Genomic DNA, 13,956 nt, shown 5'->3' with positions numbered 1-13,956 from the left:
AACCCATTAAACTTGTATCTGAAAACTACACTAGAGAAAGAAACCGAAGAGGCTCTAACAAATTGACTCTTGAAGGATTGGAAGGCTTGACTTATAAGTCAATTTTCCCCAAATTGAGATAGAAGTTTACCATAATAACTATATAAATCCCAGCAAGACATTTTGTAGACACAGATGAGATTATTAATTTACCTACAGAGAGAAAAGAACTACCAGAAGAGCTACACAATTCTTTCAAAGGGAGGCTTAAGACAGACATACAGCTCAGAGGTAGTAGAGCACTTGTCTAGCCTGTACAACTCTGAGCTCAATCCTAGGACTACAAAAGGGGCAGGAAGACAGGAGAGGGAGAAAAAGGGAAGAAAAGACAAAGTAACTAAAAAAAAAAAAAAAATCAAGAACAGATGGGAGTCCGTCTATCCATTTTCATAACTTAGCCACAGCAATAAGGATTGTATGCTATTAGTGGGAAGATATACAGCTTAAGAATGCAGAAATAAATCTGCTATACATCCCCAAATAATTTCGGACAAAGACAAGCTTTTGGTGAGTGGCTATGGAACAAGACAGCCACAGATTTTTTAATGAACTTTCATACATATCTGACATGTTCCACATATGAATCACAGACAAATGTAAAAATTATATTACTATTTTTAAGAACATCTTCAAGATCTAGGGTTGGGCAAAAGTTCTTAGATTTGACACACGCAAGATTCAGAAAAAGCAAAATACAGTAGATTTTATTAAAATTAAAACATGGTCTCTATAAAAGATCCTTTTAAGAGAATGAAAAGAATCAACAGGTTTGAAGGAAATATTTACAAGCTATTCATCTAATGAAATACTAGTGTCTAGAATATACTTTGAATATTTAAAACTCAAAAGCCAGAGAAAAATATTCTAATAAAAAAAAGATAAAAGACATGGACACATTTCATCAATAAGAATATACAGATGGCAAATAAGCACATAAAAATATCTAACAACACTAGCCATCAGGAAACTAAGACATCACTAGATACCTACCAGAATGGCTAAAAGGAAAAAGTGTTAACACCAAATGCTGGCAAGGATGCAGAGAAACTGGATCACTTCATACACTGTTGGTAGGGATGTACAATGGTACAGCAACTCTGGAAAAGAGTTCAGCAAGTTCTTTAAAAATTACATATACAACAAGCACTCCTGGGTATTTATCCGGGGAGGGGGGGAAAACACTTCAGTCAAAAAAAAAAAAATCTGTGTACAAATGTTTACAGGACTTAACATTTTAGCTCCCAAGATTAACAACCCAGATATCCTTCAAGAGGTAAAGGGTTAAACAGGATACTCATACTATACACTGAACAATTTTAAAAAAATAAAAGGCACAACATGCTTATAAATCATCTATCTGACTTCCAATTATGCTGAATGAAAAAAGTAGAACCCAAAAAGCTCCACAATGTATTATCCAAAATTCTGTGTGGGCCTGTGTGCATGTGCTTGTAGTACACCAGTTCTATCTATGGCTTGACTCTGGGCCTCAAACTCTGCTCACCTTTTTTGCTCATAGCTGGGTGCTTTATCACGTTAGTCATACCTCCACTTCCAGTTTTGGGGTAATTAAAAAGTCTCATGAACTTTCTACATGGTATGGCTTCCAAATCAAGAGTCTCAGGATCTCAGCCTCCTGAGTAGCTAGGATTACAGTCATAAGCCACCAAAAACCAGTAGAACATCATTCTTATATCCATAACAGCTTTTTGTTACTGTGTTTTTGTTTTCTTGCCAAGGCCTAGGTACTGTCCCTTGGCTTTTTTGCTCCAAGTTGGCTTTGTATCACTTGAACCACAGCTTCATTTCTGGTTTTTTGTTCATTAATTCAAGAGAAGAGTCTCACAAACTTTTCTGCTTGGGGCTGGCTTTGAAACATAATCCTCAGATCTCAGCCTCCTGAGTAGCTAGGATTACAGGCTCTAGTTGCTGGCAACTGGCTTAAAATCTTAACTCTTTTGAGTAAAAACTAAAATAAAAGAACACAAAAATATTTAAGTAAGATCAAACAGTGGTATTTAATACAAACAGCACTCTTAGAACTTTCAATTCAGCAAAACAGATTTAAACTTTCATGAACTAATAATTTCAAAGTGAATTTTTATTTAAAAAAAGATGTAAAAATAACTACGATGATGAATGTTAACTCTAACCCCTCTATAATATCACCTCAACAATAAAACACAATTGAAAAAAATAAAAAATAAGTACAAAGATGAACATGTCTGTTCTTTTAAGAAAAACAGATATGAGACATGAAAAATGTACCAATCAAACTTAATTACTGGACATATTTGAAAGTTTACATCAACAACAGGTTGACAGACACATACCAGAAGTGATATCACCATGCCTGTAATCCCAAACTTGAGAATTTGGGGCAGAAAATATCTCAACCTCAAGGCCAGCCTTAGCTATCAAGCAAGAGTTCTCAATGGTAGAGCACCTGCCTATCACTGGGTTTGAAACCAAGCACCACAAGGGAGGGAAAATGACAAGCTTAAACAGGTTTATTATACAAACTATGCTACCTAACCATAACACAAGTTAGCCGCAGAAATTCCAATGTTTGGGAACTAAGTCTTTTAACTCATAAATTAAAGAATCCATAATAGAAAACAAGATTACAATGAAGTCACTACACATTAAACTTGAATAAAAGAAAAGCAAAGACGGGGCCGGGAGTTTGACCCAGTGGTAGAGTGCTTGCCTAGCAAGCACAAAGACCCAGGTTCAATTCCTCAGTACCACATACATAGAAGAAAAAAAGCCAGAAGTGGTGCTGAGGTTCAAGTAGTAGAGCTCTAGCCTTGAGAAAGTCCAAGGACAGTGCTTAGGCCCTGAGCTCAAGCCCAGGACTGGCAAAAAAAAAAAAAAAAAAAAAAAAAGAGGAAGAGGAAGAAAGCAAAGACATTTATGATCTTAAATGCCTATGCTAAACTAAATAAAAAACATCCAATGTAAGAAAAAATTTTTAATCCCAAACAGACAGTAATAAAATGGAAAATACATCAAAAAGCATAAACTCAAGTCTTAACTATTAGTAATCTTTTGGCTTATTAGACATTAAGAAATTACCCCACAAATTCAAGGCTATGGAAAAAATAAATTTCTACAGAAGTATAACATACTAAAATAAGTTTGAAAATTAAAAATACTACCTATTTTATAACCAAAGTAACAGAATCAGTTAAATGTCTCTCAAAGAAAAAACCAGTAACAAGGGGCGGGAGTGGGGGGAGGGAAATGGGGATCAAGACATGAGAAAGGGTATAAATGTTTGTGAAGTAATACACCTTCTATCTGGTGAATATAATGTAACCCTTCTAATAATTACAATTAAAAAATATATAAAAAATACCAGTAACAATATTACAGGTAAGTCCTAGTAAACATTTAAGAAACACATCATTCTAATAGCACATAAGCTCTACAGAAGAGAAAAGGTACATCTAAAAAATATTTTAGTATAGAGATTCCCTTCTTGAAAACTTGTTTCTTAATACAGATAAGTTCTAGTAAACATTTAAGAAACACATCATTCTAATATCACACAAGCTCTACAGAAGAGAAAAGGTACATTTAAAAAAATTTTAGTATAGAGATTCCCTTCTTGAATACTTGTTTGTTAAACACGTCATTTGAAATATGATGTAAAAATCAATGTTAATTCTTTAATAAAAATATATATTAAAATATATTTTAGGCCAATTATTTCATATTAGAGACACAAATTCAAATTAAGTCAAATAATGAGAAAAGAGATCAGAGTAGAATTTACACTTAGAACACTAATGTGTTAGAAAAATCAACTCATTCACTGTTAATAGATTACAAAGGGCCACAGGCATATTCAATACTAGAGTGCCACTTTAATACATTACAGAAGAAAAATACAATGATGCAGAAAAGCTTTTGATATAATTCATAGCTGGGTAATGGTAGCTCATATCTGTAATCCTAGCTACTTGAGAGAAGATCAGAAAGATTTTCGTGCAAAGATAAAAAGTTTGGGGCCGGGAGTTTGGCCTAGTGGTTAAAGTGCTTGCCTAGCATGCATGAAGACCCGGGTTCGATTCCTCGGTACCACATACATAGAAAAAAGCCTGAAGTGGTGCTGGGGCTCAAGTGGTAGAGCTCTAACCTTGAGAAAGTCCAAACACAGGGCTCAGGCCCTGAGCTCAAGCCCAGGACTGGCAAAAAAAAAAAAAAAAGAAAGAAAGATAAAAAGTTTGTGAGATACCATCTCAACATTTAAAAAAAAGTTAGATATAGCAGGATGCAGCTATCATTCCAGCTGTGTTGAGAAGCATAAATAGAAAAAGCAAATTCTAGGCTGGCCTAGGCAAAAAAATAAATAAATAAATCAACTCTATTTCAAAAATAACCTCTGAAAAAGGGCTGGAGATGTGACTCAAGATCACCTGCCTAGCAAGCATAAAGCCCTGAGTTCAAAGCCTAGTGATGTCAAAAAAAATGTTTTGTATGCATATTTATATCCATACATACTTATGAGTATGTACATAATCACCATTCTTTTCTGGTTCTCAGGAAAATCTGGGGTTTGAACTCTGGGCTTTATTCTTTGCTGTGTGGGTGCTCTTATTAGCCCTCTACTCATTTTCTAAAGTAGAGAAGAAATGATCTAAACATGAAGAATCAATACACAATACACATACAGAAAGCATTTAGACTGAACAAGATTTTGAAAGTATTCACTTTAAAATCAGGAACCATGACAAGGATGCACCCAATTCAGATCTCAACTTGGCACTGTACTTGAGATCCTAGTGAGCCCAAAGGGCAAAAGAAAAGTCTGATTCAGATTACCAACTGGGCTGGGGATAAATTAATTCACTGGTAGGTAGAATGCTTAGTTAGCATGACTAAGACCCTGGGTTTGATCTCTGCCTCTACAATTAAGGGAAGAAAGGAGGAAAGAAAGATCTAAGTCACCAAATGGAGAAATTTCAATGTTTATAGTAGGCATGTATTATTCTCTGCAAAGTCCCAAAGCCTTTTCAAAAGCTTTTCTTTTCAGACCACTTTTAAATTTTAACCAAATAAGGTTCACAAATGACCAGTAAAAAAAGAAGATAGCAACAGTACCAGTCATCAGGAAAACCAAAATAAAACCAAGAGATACTATTTTAAGCAATGAGAACAGCTACAATCAAAAAGGTAGACAACGTGTTGGCAAGGAAGCAGAGAGATTAGAATCCTTAAAACACTGCTGGTAGTAATATAAAAATGATGGAAAGGCTTTAGAATGCACTTTGGCAGCATATGAAAGTTAAACAAAGCCAGGCATTGGCAGCTCACACCTATATCCCAGCTACTCAGAAGGCTGAGTATAGGGAGGACAGCGGTTTGACACCAGCTGAAGCAGAATCATCTGTGAATTTGTTCTCTTCAATTAGCCAACAAAAAGCCAGAAGTAGAGGTATGGCTCACAAAGTGCCAGTGTTGGGCCAGGAGGTTGGCCTAGTGGTAGAGTGCTTGCCTAGCATGCACGAAGACCAGGGTTCAATTCCTGGGTACCACATACATAGAAAAAAGCCGAAGTGGTGCTGAGGCTCAAGTGGTAGAGCTCTAGCCTTGAGAAAGTCCAAGGACAGGGCTCAGGCCCTAAGCTCAAGCCCAGGACTGGCAAAAAAAAGTGCCAGTGTTAAGTGAAGAAGCAAAAGGAGAGCACTTGGCTCTCAAGCCCCTGGTACAACTCAAAAAAAAAAAAAGTTAAATCTGAGGTGCACTATATTTGAGGTGCTTGAGACAGAAACCAGGACCTTACTGATGTTAAACAAGGGCTCTGCTGCTGAACTATACCTATAGCCCAAAGAGTTAAACATACAATTAATCTACAATTTTGCTCCTATTTACTTGAGAATACTAAAAACATATCTACATAATTGTGTACACTTATAACTAAGTGCTCATACTAGCTAAAGAGGAGAAACAAATAAAATGTCCATCAATTTATGAGGAGATAAAATGCAATATATCTACACAATGGAATAGTATTCAGCCAAAAAAAACCCCACAATGAAGTACATAAATAAATCTTGAATGCCAGACATAAAACACCCCAGGTTGTATGAAATTATACGAACACTCATTAATTCATATAAAATGTTCAGAACAGACATATTCAAAGACAGCAGTGTAATGGATGAGTTTAAAAAAAAACAAGGAATAGTTGCTAATGGTTATAGGATTTCTTTTGGAATCTTGGTTCACTACCAGAAATTGGCCTACTTCATTATAAGTATCTAGGTTTGGTTATGCCTTTAAAGACATTTCAGGCAAAGTCTTGGAAATTTTAGTTTTGTCTCCTAATAATATATTTGAATCACATGGTGATTCTGTTCAAGTACATATACCCCAGTCTGTTTCCTAATCCAAAAGCTGAGGGGGCAGAGGTGTTAATTTCCCCATTCCACCTCTGTATTCTAATGGCAACTGAAGTTACAAATATAAATGCAAATATATACAATTACTTAGGCTGCTGAAACATCCAACTCTGCTCCAGGTTCTCCTACTCTCAGTACTAGAGATCAAAACCCAGGGTTTGGTCCATTGAGGAGCTGCTCTACCACCGAGTTACATCCCCTACACATACCAATTTAACACTTATATTCAAATTATGATACCATAGCGAGCTTACTAAGTTTGGTAAGCACCCTGGTTTAGCCAGCTACAAAGCGAAGTACAATCACTGGTTCTTTTATCAACTCAAATACATACCCAGACTCTGGAAAGAGTCTTCATTCTGTGACACACACAGTAACTGACTCTCAGTGCACGGACTTTTTTTTTTGTTTTGTTTTTGTTTTTATTTTTAAAGGGGGGGGGGAATTCCTTGTAGGGATTGAAGGAAGGGAAAGGATGAAGGGGTAAGAGGGGTGTCACTCCACCTTGGAATAGAGAGAAACAGGGGGTGAGTGGATTAAATAATTTTTTTTATTGTTTGTTCAATTTTTTAAATTTTATTGTGGGTGTATAGAGGGGTTACAGTTATATTGGCCAGATAGAAGGTGCATTACTTCTCACACATTGATACCCCTTCTCATGTTTGGATTAAATAAATTTTAACACGTGTGCACACGCACGCACGCACGCACGCGCACACACACACACACACACACACACACACACACACACACACACACGGGCGCGCGTGCTGATCTTGGGGCTGGTCCTCAGGTGTTGGGAACTAGTCATGGGCTCTTTTGCCCAAGGCTAGAGTTCTACCACTTGAGCCACAGATAACACCTTCAGTTTTTGTTTTTTTTTTCTTTTTGGTAGTCAACTGGATATAAACAGTCCCACAGACTTTCCAGCCTGGCTGGCTTCAAACTGTGATCCTCAGATTACAGTCTCCTGGGTGGCTGGGATTACAAGAGAGGAACTTCTTAGGAATGATATACCACTAGTAATGTGCAGTACTGAAAATTCACAACAGGAAGGGGAAAAGACAAGGGTAGAAACAGCAGTTCTAGTTTAAAAAAAAAAATAGTGGTTTCAGAAACTCAACTCTTCCTACTCCTTTACACAATACTTTTAGGGCAGAAAGCAAAGTGACAGCAATGAAAGTCCAACATATCAGAACTTATGACATTGTACCATATTAACGCATATCTTATTAGTTAACTCACACACTTGTTAACTCACAAGCCAATCATTCCTTCAACTCTTAACACAGATGCTGTGTAAGTAAGTGAGCTACTAGTGGACTGAATAATTCCATCTCTGGCTCCTGGAAAGTTTCCAACTCATCACATTATTATTTATTTATTTTGCCAGTCTTGGGGCTTGAACTCAGGGACTAGGCACTGTCCTTGGGCTTTCTCAAAGCTAGTGCTCTACCACTTGAGCCACAGCACCACTTCCAGCTTTTTCTGTGTATGTGAACCAAGGAGTCGAACCCAGGGCTCTGTGCACCCTAGGCAAGCACTCTACCAGTAGGCCACGTTCCCGGCCCTGCTATAACCACTTTTGATTATACCAGCCCCATTCCCTACTGAGAGATTTTCACCTTTCATTTCCCTTAACCTAGCAGGGTAAGCTTCTAAATCAGGTTTGTGCCATATGACTCCAACCCCCATTCTCTACATCAAGGCTGGGAACCTTTTCTCTGTCAGGGGTCATTTGGATATGCTTAACATCACTACAGCCCATATAAATTCACCAACACAAGCAGATTCACCATAGGCAGGCTGAGAGAAGCATTTCAAAGTTTGTCTATATATATATATATATATATATATACACACACACACATACACACACACACACACACACACACACACACACACACACACACACACACACACACACACACACACACACACACATATATATGAAAGAGAGAGAGAGAGGGAGATGATAGATCCCCTATAATCAGGACAATGAGACAATGAGATCTGAGGATCCCAGTTCAAAGCCAGCCTGGGCAGAAAACTCCCTATAAGACTCTTATCTCTAACAAAACACAGAAAAAGCCAGAAGTGAAGCTGTGGCTCAAGAGATAGAACACTAGTCTTGAATAAAAGGTTCAGGGATGGTGCTCGGGTGCTGAGTTCAAGCCCCAGGACTAGTCAAAACAACAACAACAACAACAACAAAATAAAAACAGCCCAACCTTGAAATTGTCAGGCAACCTCTTAAGATTCTACAAGTTGGATAAAGTTCTACAGAAGCTGCCTCATGATATAATAACCAAAGATGTAAAATTAAAGCCCAGTGGTCATTAAACTACATTGAGAGTGATCTTTCCCCAAATCCCCAACCTCCAGTATAGGTGCAGCACTAGTTAAGAAGTGAACTTTATACTGGTCTTACTCTCATTTGTAGGGAATGGCCCTGAAAAGTAAGTGAATCCTCTCTGTAGCAGTATTAACAAGTCAAATGCTCCTCATCAGAGATCTCTCCCTTCCTAGTTTTTCTGTCAGCTCTCATTTTCCTTCCACAGCTATGTTATATAAAGATGCTGGTTATCATTTAATTTACACCACAAATTGTAAAGTAAGTGCTCCACTTCCTACTTGAACAAAGTAATACATTACAGGTTTAGAAGCAGACAAAAAGCACACAAGAGCACAAAAAGCTAATATTAAAATTCCTATTTCCATTCTCAAACTATCATTTAAGTCAGATTAATCTTTGAGCTTCAATTTCCTCACAGCCCAATTGTGAGTTAGTAAGAGTTAACTTTTTAGAATTACACATGATGTATTTAGATCACAGCTAGGCACTTAATAAGTATATTACAAAAGGCTATGTGTCATCAACACTCTGCACTGTAGGTGAGGGGTAGGATAGTTCATCTTTAAATGTAAGTAAGGTGACATGTATCTGCCCTGAACAGCTAAGGCAAGTTAAGAGTGATTAACTTCCAACAGCTACTAGGCCCATATCCTCTCCTCTCCTCTAAAATCTTACAAGTCTGTTGTACCTTACAAGGCTGTGAATTTTGAGGATACCACCTTCTATGAGTGCACAAAGAGATGCAAAGATGGTTGATTTACAGAGTCAGATGATACTTTTCCACAGAACAAATACAATAGAGAGAAAAAAATGAGGCAGAGGGGCCCGGAGTTTGGCCTGGAGTTTGGCCTAGTGGTAGAGTGCTTGCCTAGCATGCATGAAGACCCGGGTTCGATTCCTCGGTACCATATGCATAGACAAAAAAAGCTGGAAGTGGTGCTGAGGCTCAAGTGGTAGAGCTCTAGCCTTGAGAGAGTCCAAGGACAGGGCTCAGGCCCTGAGCTCAAGCCCAGGACTGGCCAAAAAAAAAAACGAGGCATGGGGCCCGGAGTTTGGCCTAGTGGTAGGGTGCTTGCCTAGCATGCACGAAGACCCAGGTTCGATTCCTCCGTACCCCACATACATAGGGAAAAGCCAGAAATGGTGCTGAGGGTCAAGTGGTAGAGCTCTAGCCTTGAGAAAGTCCAAGGACAGTGCTCAAGGCCTGAGCTCAAGCCCAGAACTGGCAAAAAAAAAAAAAAAACGAGGCAGAAAAGCTTTTTTTAAATAGCTTCTTTGGTATCTATCACTTTCCCATTCCTAATTCCACTCCAATCTGTGCACTGACTACCTCCTCTCTCCTATTCAATTATTTCTTTACTAACATTATTAATAGTGTAGTAAAGTTGTCACTAGAGGGAAAAATTTTGAGAAAGGAAGAAAACAGTAATCCTGTTACCACACAGAAATGAAGGCACACCCAGGAACTGATGATGGCAGGCCTGTAAGCCTAGCTATTGTAGGAGGCTGAGATCTGAGGATCAAAATCAGGGAGGGGGGCGGGAATGTTAGTAAAACATTTATCTCCAATCAATCATCAAAAAGGAAGTGGAGCTATAACTTAAGTGGTGGAGTGCCAGCCTTGAGCAAAATAGTTCAGGGAACCATGCCCTGAATTCAAACCCCAGGACTGGTCCAATGAAACGAAAAGCAAAACCCAAAAACAAAACGAGGCAATTCTGCCCGTAAAGAAAAATACATTTAACCTCGAGGTTCAGTCTTCTCAACCTACCCTGAGAGTACTGAATTTACACAGGTAGGGCTCAGATCTGTGCTGTTGCAAAAGCTCCACAGGTGTTGAAAGCTCCGCAGCTGGGGCACAGAACCACTAAAACGCTTAGACTTATAAATTACATGTCCTTTACGGCTACCTGGGTTCTCTGTACAAATAGTATACAATATAATATGCATTAACATACTTTTTTCTCGCTGAAAAAGAATTTTTTCAAACAGCAGGAGAGAAAATGGCAAGTACAATGAGAACAGCCCTCTTAGAGAGCATCCTTTCTTTTGCTGATGTCTACCTTAAGTACCAGATAACCAACCTACAGCGTTCCCCACCACATCCCTAAACAATAATAAACATACAAAATCAGAACTTCATAGGATTCAATAAAATAACCCTAACACCACACATCCCGGGTTATACAAGGTGGCTGCCGTTCATTTAACTTCAGATTTCTCTCCGGCTTTGAAATACATGTTCAAAACAGAATCAGGGTTCCTTATCCGTCCATTTCCCACATCTTTCTCCAGTCATTCGGCGTCCTGTTCTGCTCATTCGCTCAGCTTTGTTTCGTTCTTTTAAAAGATTCTCTGAAGGATATCATTCTGATGAGGGGGGGATGTCTTCCCCCCCTTCAATTTACCACCCCTCCAAACCATCCCCCCATTACACCAAGGTGTCAACAATAAAAGTTACGATCTTCTTGCTGAGGCTAACAATCCTTTTCCCTCTAATTCAGAAGGGACGAACAGACAGGACACACCACATGATGACACGGACTTGGCAAGTTTTGTACCACAACTAACCAACTATCGGGATTTGAGGCCGATTATCTGAAGGCGCTGTTCCCGAAACACTACGCTCCTCCAGGAGCCGTGAGAACGCGCTAGGGGGAGGAAGGGGGGCCTTATCTCGACTCAGACCTGACGAAGCAGTAGCTTCAGCCTTGAGAGCAGGAGAGAGGAATTCCTAAACGCAACTTCTTCCCGTCGTGGAAAAGTCTCCCCCTCCCACCACCGCACCCCCGCCCCCGGCGCCCCCGCCAAGCAACGGCGGGGCTTGGAGACTCCGTGAAGCGCCCCAGACCTGTCCGCCGAGGCCGCGGCCCTCGAGGCGCGGGGAGTCGGGCCCACGTGCCCTGCCCAAGGGGCCGGGGGCCCCGCGCTCGCTGCCCCGGCCCCCCCCCCCCCCCCGCTCCGACGCCGGCCGAGTAACGGGGTTCCGCCAACCGGCCCCGCCAAACCCGAAGGCGGTGGCCAGGATCGCGGCAACAGCTCCCCGCCTCCCTCCGCTCCTCTCCCCTCCCCCGCCGCCTCCGCTCTCCGCTCCCCCCGCTCACCCTCAACTCTTCGAAATCCGCCATTTTATGCCAACCGCGGGCTCCACTGCCGCCACCGCTCCCCCTCCCGCTGCCGCCAACAACGCCGCCGCCACCACGGCCGCCGCCGCCGCCTCCAGCACCATCCTGTACTGGGCGCCGCTGAAGACGCCGCGGCCGCCGCCGCCGCCACCGCCGCCGAGCCCGTCACGTGATCTACGCAGGAGCCCCGCCCCCAGCGCGCCGAGACCCCGCCCTTCGCGGCACCCCCAGCCCACTCGCGCGCCGTCTTCCGCCCGCGCTGGCGGCGTCGGCGCCCTCCGCGCACGCTTCCGGTGGCCCAGGTCGGGCCTGGCCAGGCCAAGCCCGGAGCTGAGCTCCCCAGGTTCTGAGGCTTCGGTGGGATGGCTGCTTTACAGAGGGGCTGGAGGAGGGCCTGGCCCGAGGAAGTAGCCGGAAGGAAGCAGTGACTGGAGTGATTCGGGAAGATTCTAACGGTGCCCTTCATCCGGTGGTTAGAGACTGTCGAAGCCAAAGTAAATAAAAACTATCCCTCAGACTGTTCCGAGTTTCGGTGTAGACTGGCCATTGTTCAGATTCAGCCCATTGCTAATGACTTTCTACTACTAACTTGGCCCATTCTTTCTGGGCTTGAAGGTTGCCATCAAGGCCCCGGACTGCTGGGAGTGGGAATAGTGGGGTGAGTGAGGCTAAGGAGTGAAATAAGAGCGCTCTGAAAGGCCTTGGTAGAACCTCCAGGGGGATGGGAAGCCTAGTAACTAGGAAAGATTTAAAAAAAAAGACACCCAGTACATGGGGACAAAGCTTTATGATAGCAAAGGAAGGAAGATGGTGAGTTTAACTGATTGTTATGGGGTCAGGAGGAGGGGATTCCACATCCAGCCAGAGTCCACTACACAGAGACAGTCTCATATAAAAAGGTGAATTTACTGGGGAAGAAGATGGTGAACTGACCTGCCAGGGACACTGCATATTCAGGTTCTCATGCTGGGTTTTTAAGGGTGAAACCAACGCGGTTGAACCTGGCTGCACACAGGTGGCCAGTGGAGTAGTTACATACACACAGGGACCATAGCCAGCTCCAGCCACGCGCAGGTAGCCAATAGGGTTACAACCCAGTGTTTGAATTTACCAATCACCTTAGTTGGAGTTGGCGAGCAAATTGGGCAGGTCTCCATACAAAGCAGGCCCACCCCCACCCAAGTGGATATCCCTTCTCATGGGCCCTGGGGATAAGGTTGCCCCTCCCTAGAAGGGCAAAGGTGGCTGGGCTGCTTTACCATTGTAGACCTTCTGCAATGGGGCAGGGAACTGTTAGTGCATTCAAGATGGTGTCAGTCTTTGCTCCCGTTAACACTGATGCTTAGAAAAATTCCCTTCCCGGGGCCTAGTGGTAGAGTGCTTCCCTAGCATGCACAAAGGCCCAAGTTCATTCCTTGGTATCACATACATAGAAAAAGCCGGAAGTGGTGCTGTGGCTCAAGTGGTAGAGCTCTAGCCTTGAGGAAAAAAAGCCCAAGGACAGTGCTTAGCCCTAAGTTCAGGCCCCAGGACTCCCCCCGACCCCACACACACAAAAATCCCTTTCCCATGCCCCAGTTCCAACTTCCTTTAACCTGGTAGGTGAAAAGCTGGGACCAGGTTTCATGCCTGTAATCCTAAGTACTCCAGAGGCTTGAGATCTGAGCATCATAATTTGTAGGTAGCCTAGGCAGCTCAGTTCATGTGACTCTTAATCACCGAAATTGTCAGAAGTGGAGCTGTGGCTCAGGGATAGAGGGCCAGTCCTGAGTGGAAAAAAATAAGAGACACTGCTCGGACTCTGAGTTCAAACCCCAGGACTAACACAAGAACAAAAAGAGGAAAAAATGGGGCCGGGAGTTTGGCCTACTGGTAGAGTGCTTGCCTAGAACAGGTTGAATTCCTCGGTACCCCACATACATAGCAAAAACCCGGAAGTGGTGCTGAGGCTCAAGTGGTAGAGTGCTAGCCTTGAGAAAGTCCAAGGACAGTGCTCAAGCCATGAGCCCAAGCCCAGGACTGGCAA

General features: G+C 42.0%; 1 protein-coding gene across 6 annotated transcripts in view; it reads right to left on the bottom strand.

The window, feature by feature from the left end:
* Nucleotides 1-12,017, bottom strand: part of Pias2 (protein inhibitor of activated STAT 2) — a 55,701-nt gene extending 43,684 nt beyond the window's left edge. For 4 of the 6 annotated variants that reach the window (XM_090353158.1, XM_090353153.1, XM_090353156.1 and 1 more), the window contains exon 1: nucleotides 11,910-12,017. In XM_090353158.1, coding sequence (XP_090209284.1) covers nucleotides 11,910-11,933 — 24 coding nt within the window. In that variant the 5' untranslated portion in view covers nucleotides 11,934-12,017. Of the gene's footprint in view, nucleotides 1-1,029; nucleotides 1,137-11,493; nucleotides 11,563-11,909 lie in introns of those variants that run through there. The other 2 variants (XM_090353154.1, XM_090353155.1) reach the window with 2 other exon arrangements.
* Nucleotides 12,018-13,956: the final 1,939 nt, after the last annotated feature.

The sequence above is a fragment of the Megascapheus bottae genome, chromosome 19 (genome assembly GCF_031878675.1).
Source record: "Megascapheus bottae isolate mThoBot1 chromosome 19, mThoBot2.hap1, whole genome shotgun sequence".
Taxonomy (NCBI): Eukaryota; Metazoa; Chordata; class Mammalia; order Rodentia; family Geomyidae; genus Megascapheus; species Megascapheus bottae.
This window is presented reverse-complemented; position numbering and strand designations above follow the sequence as displayed.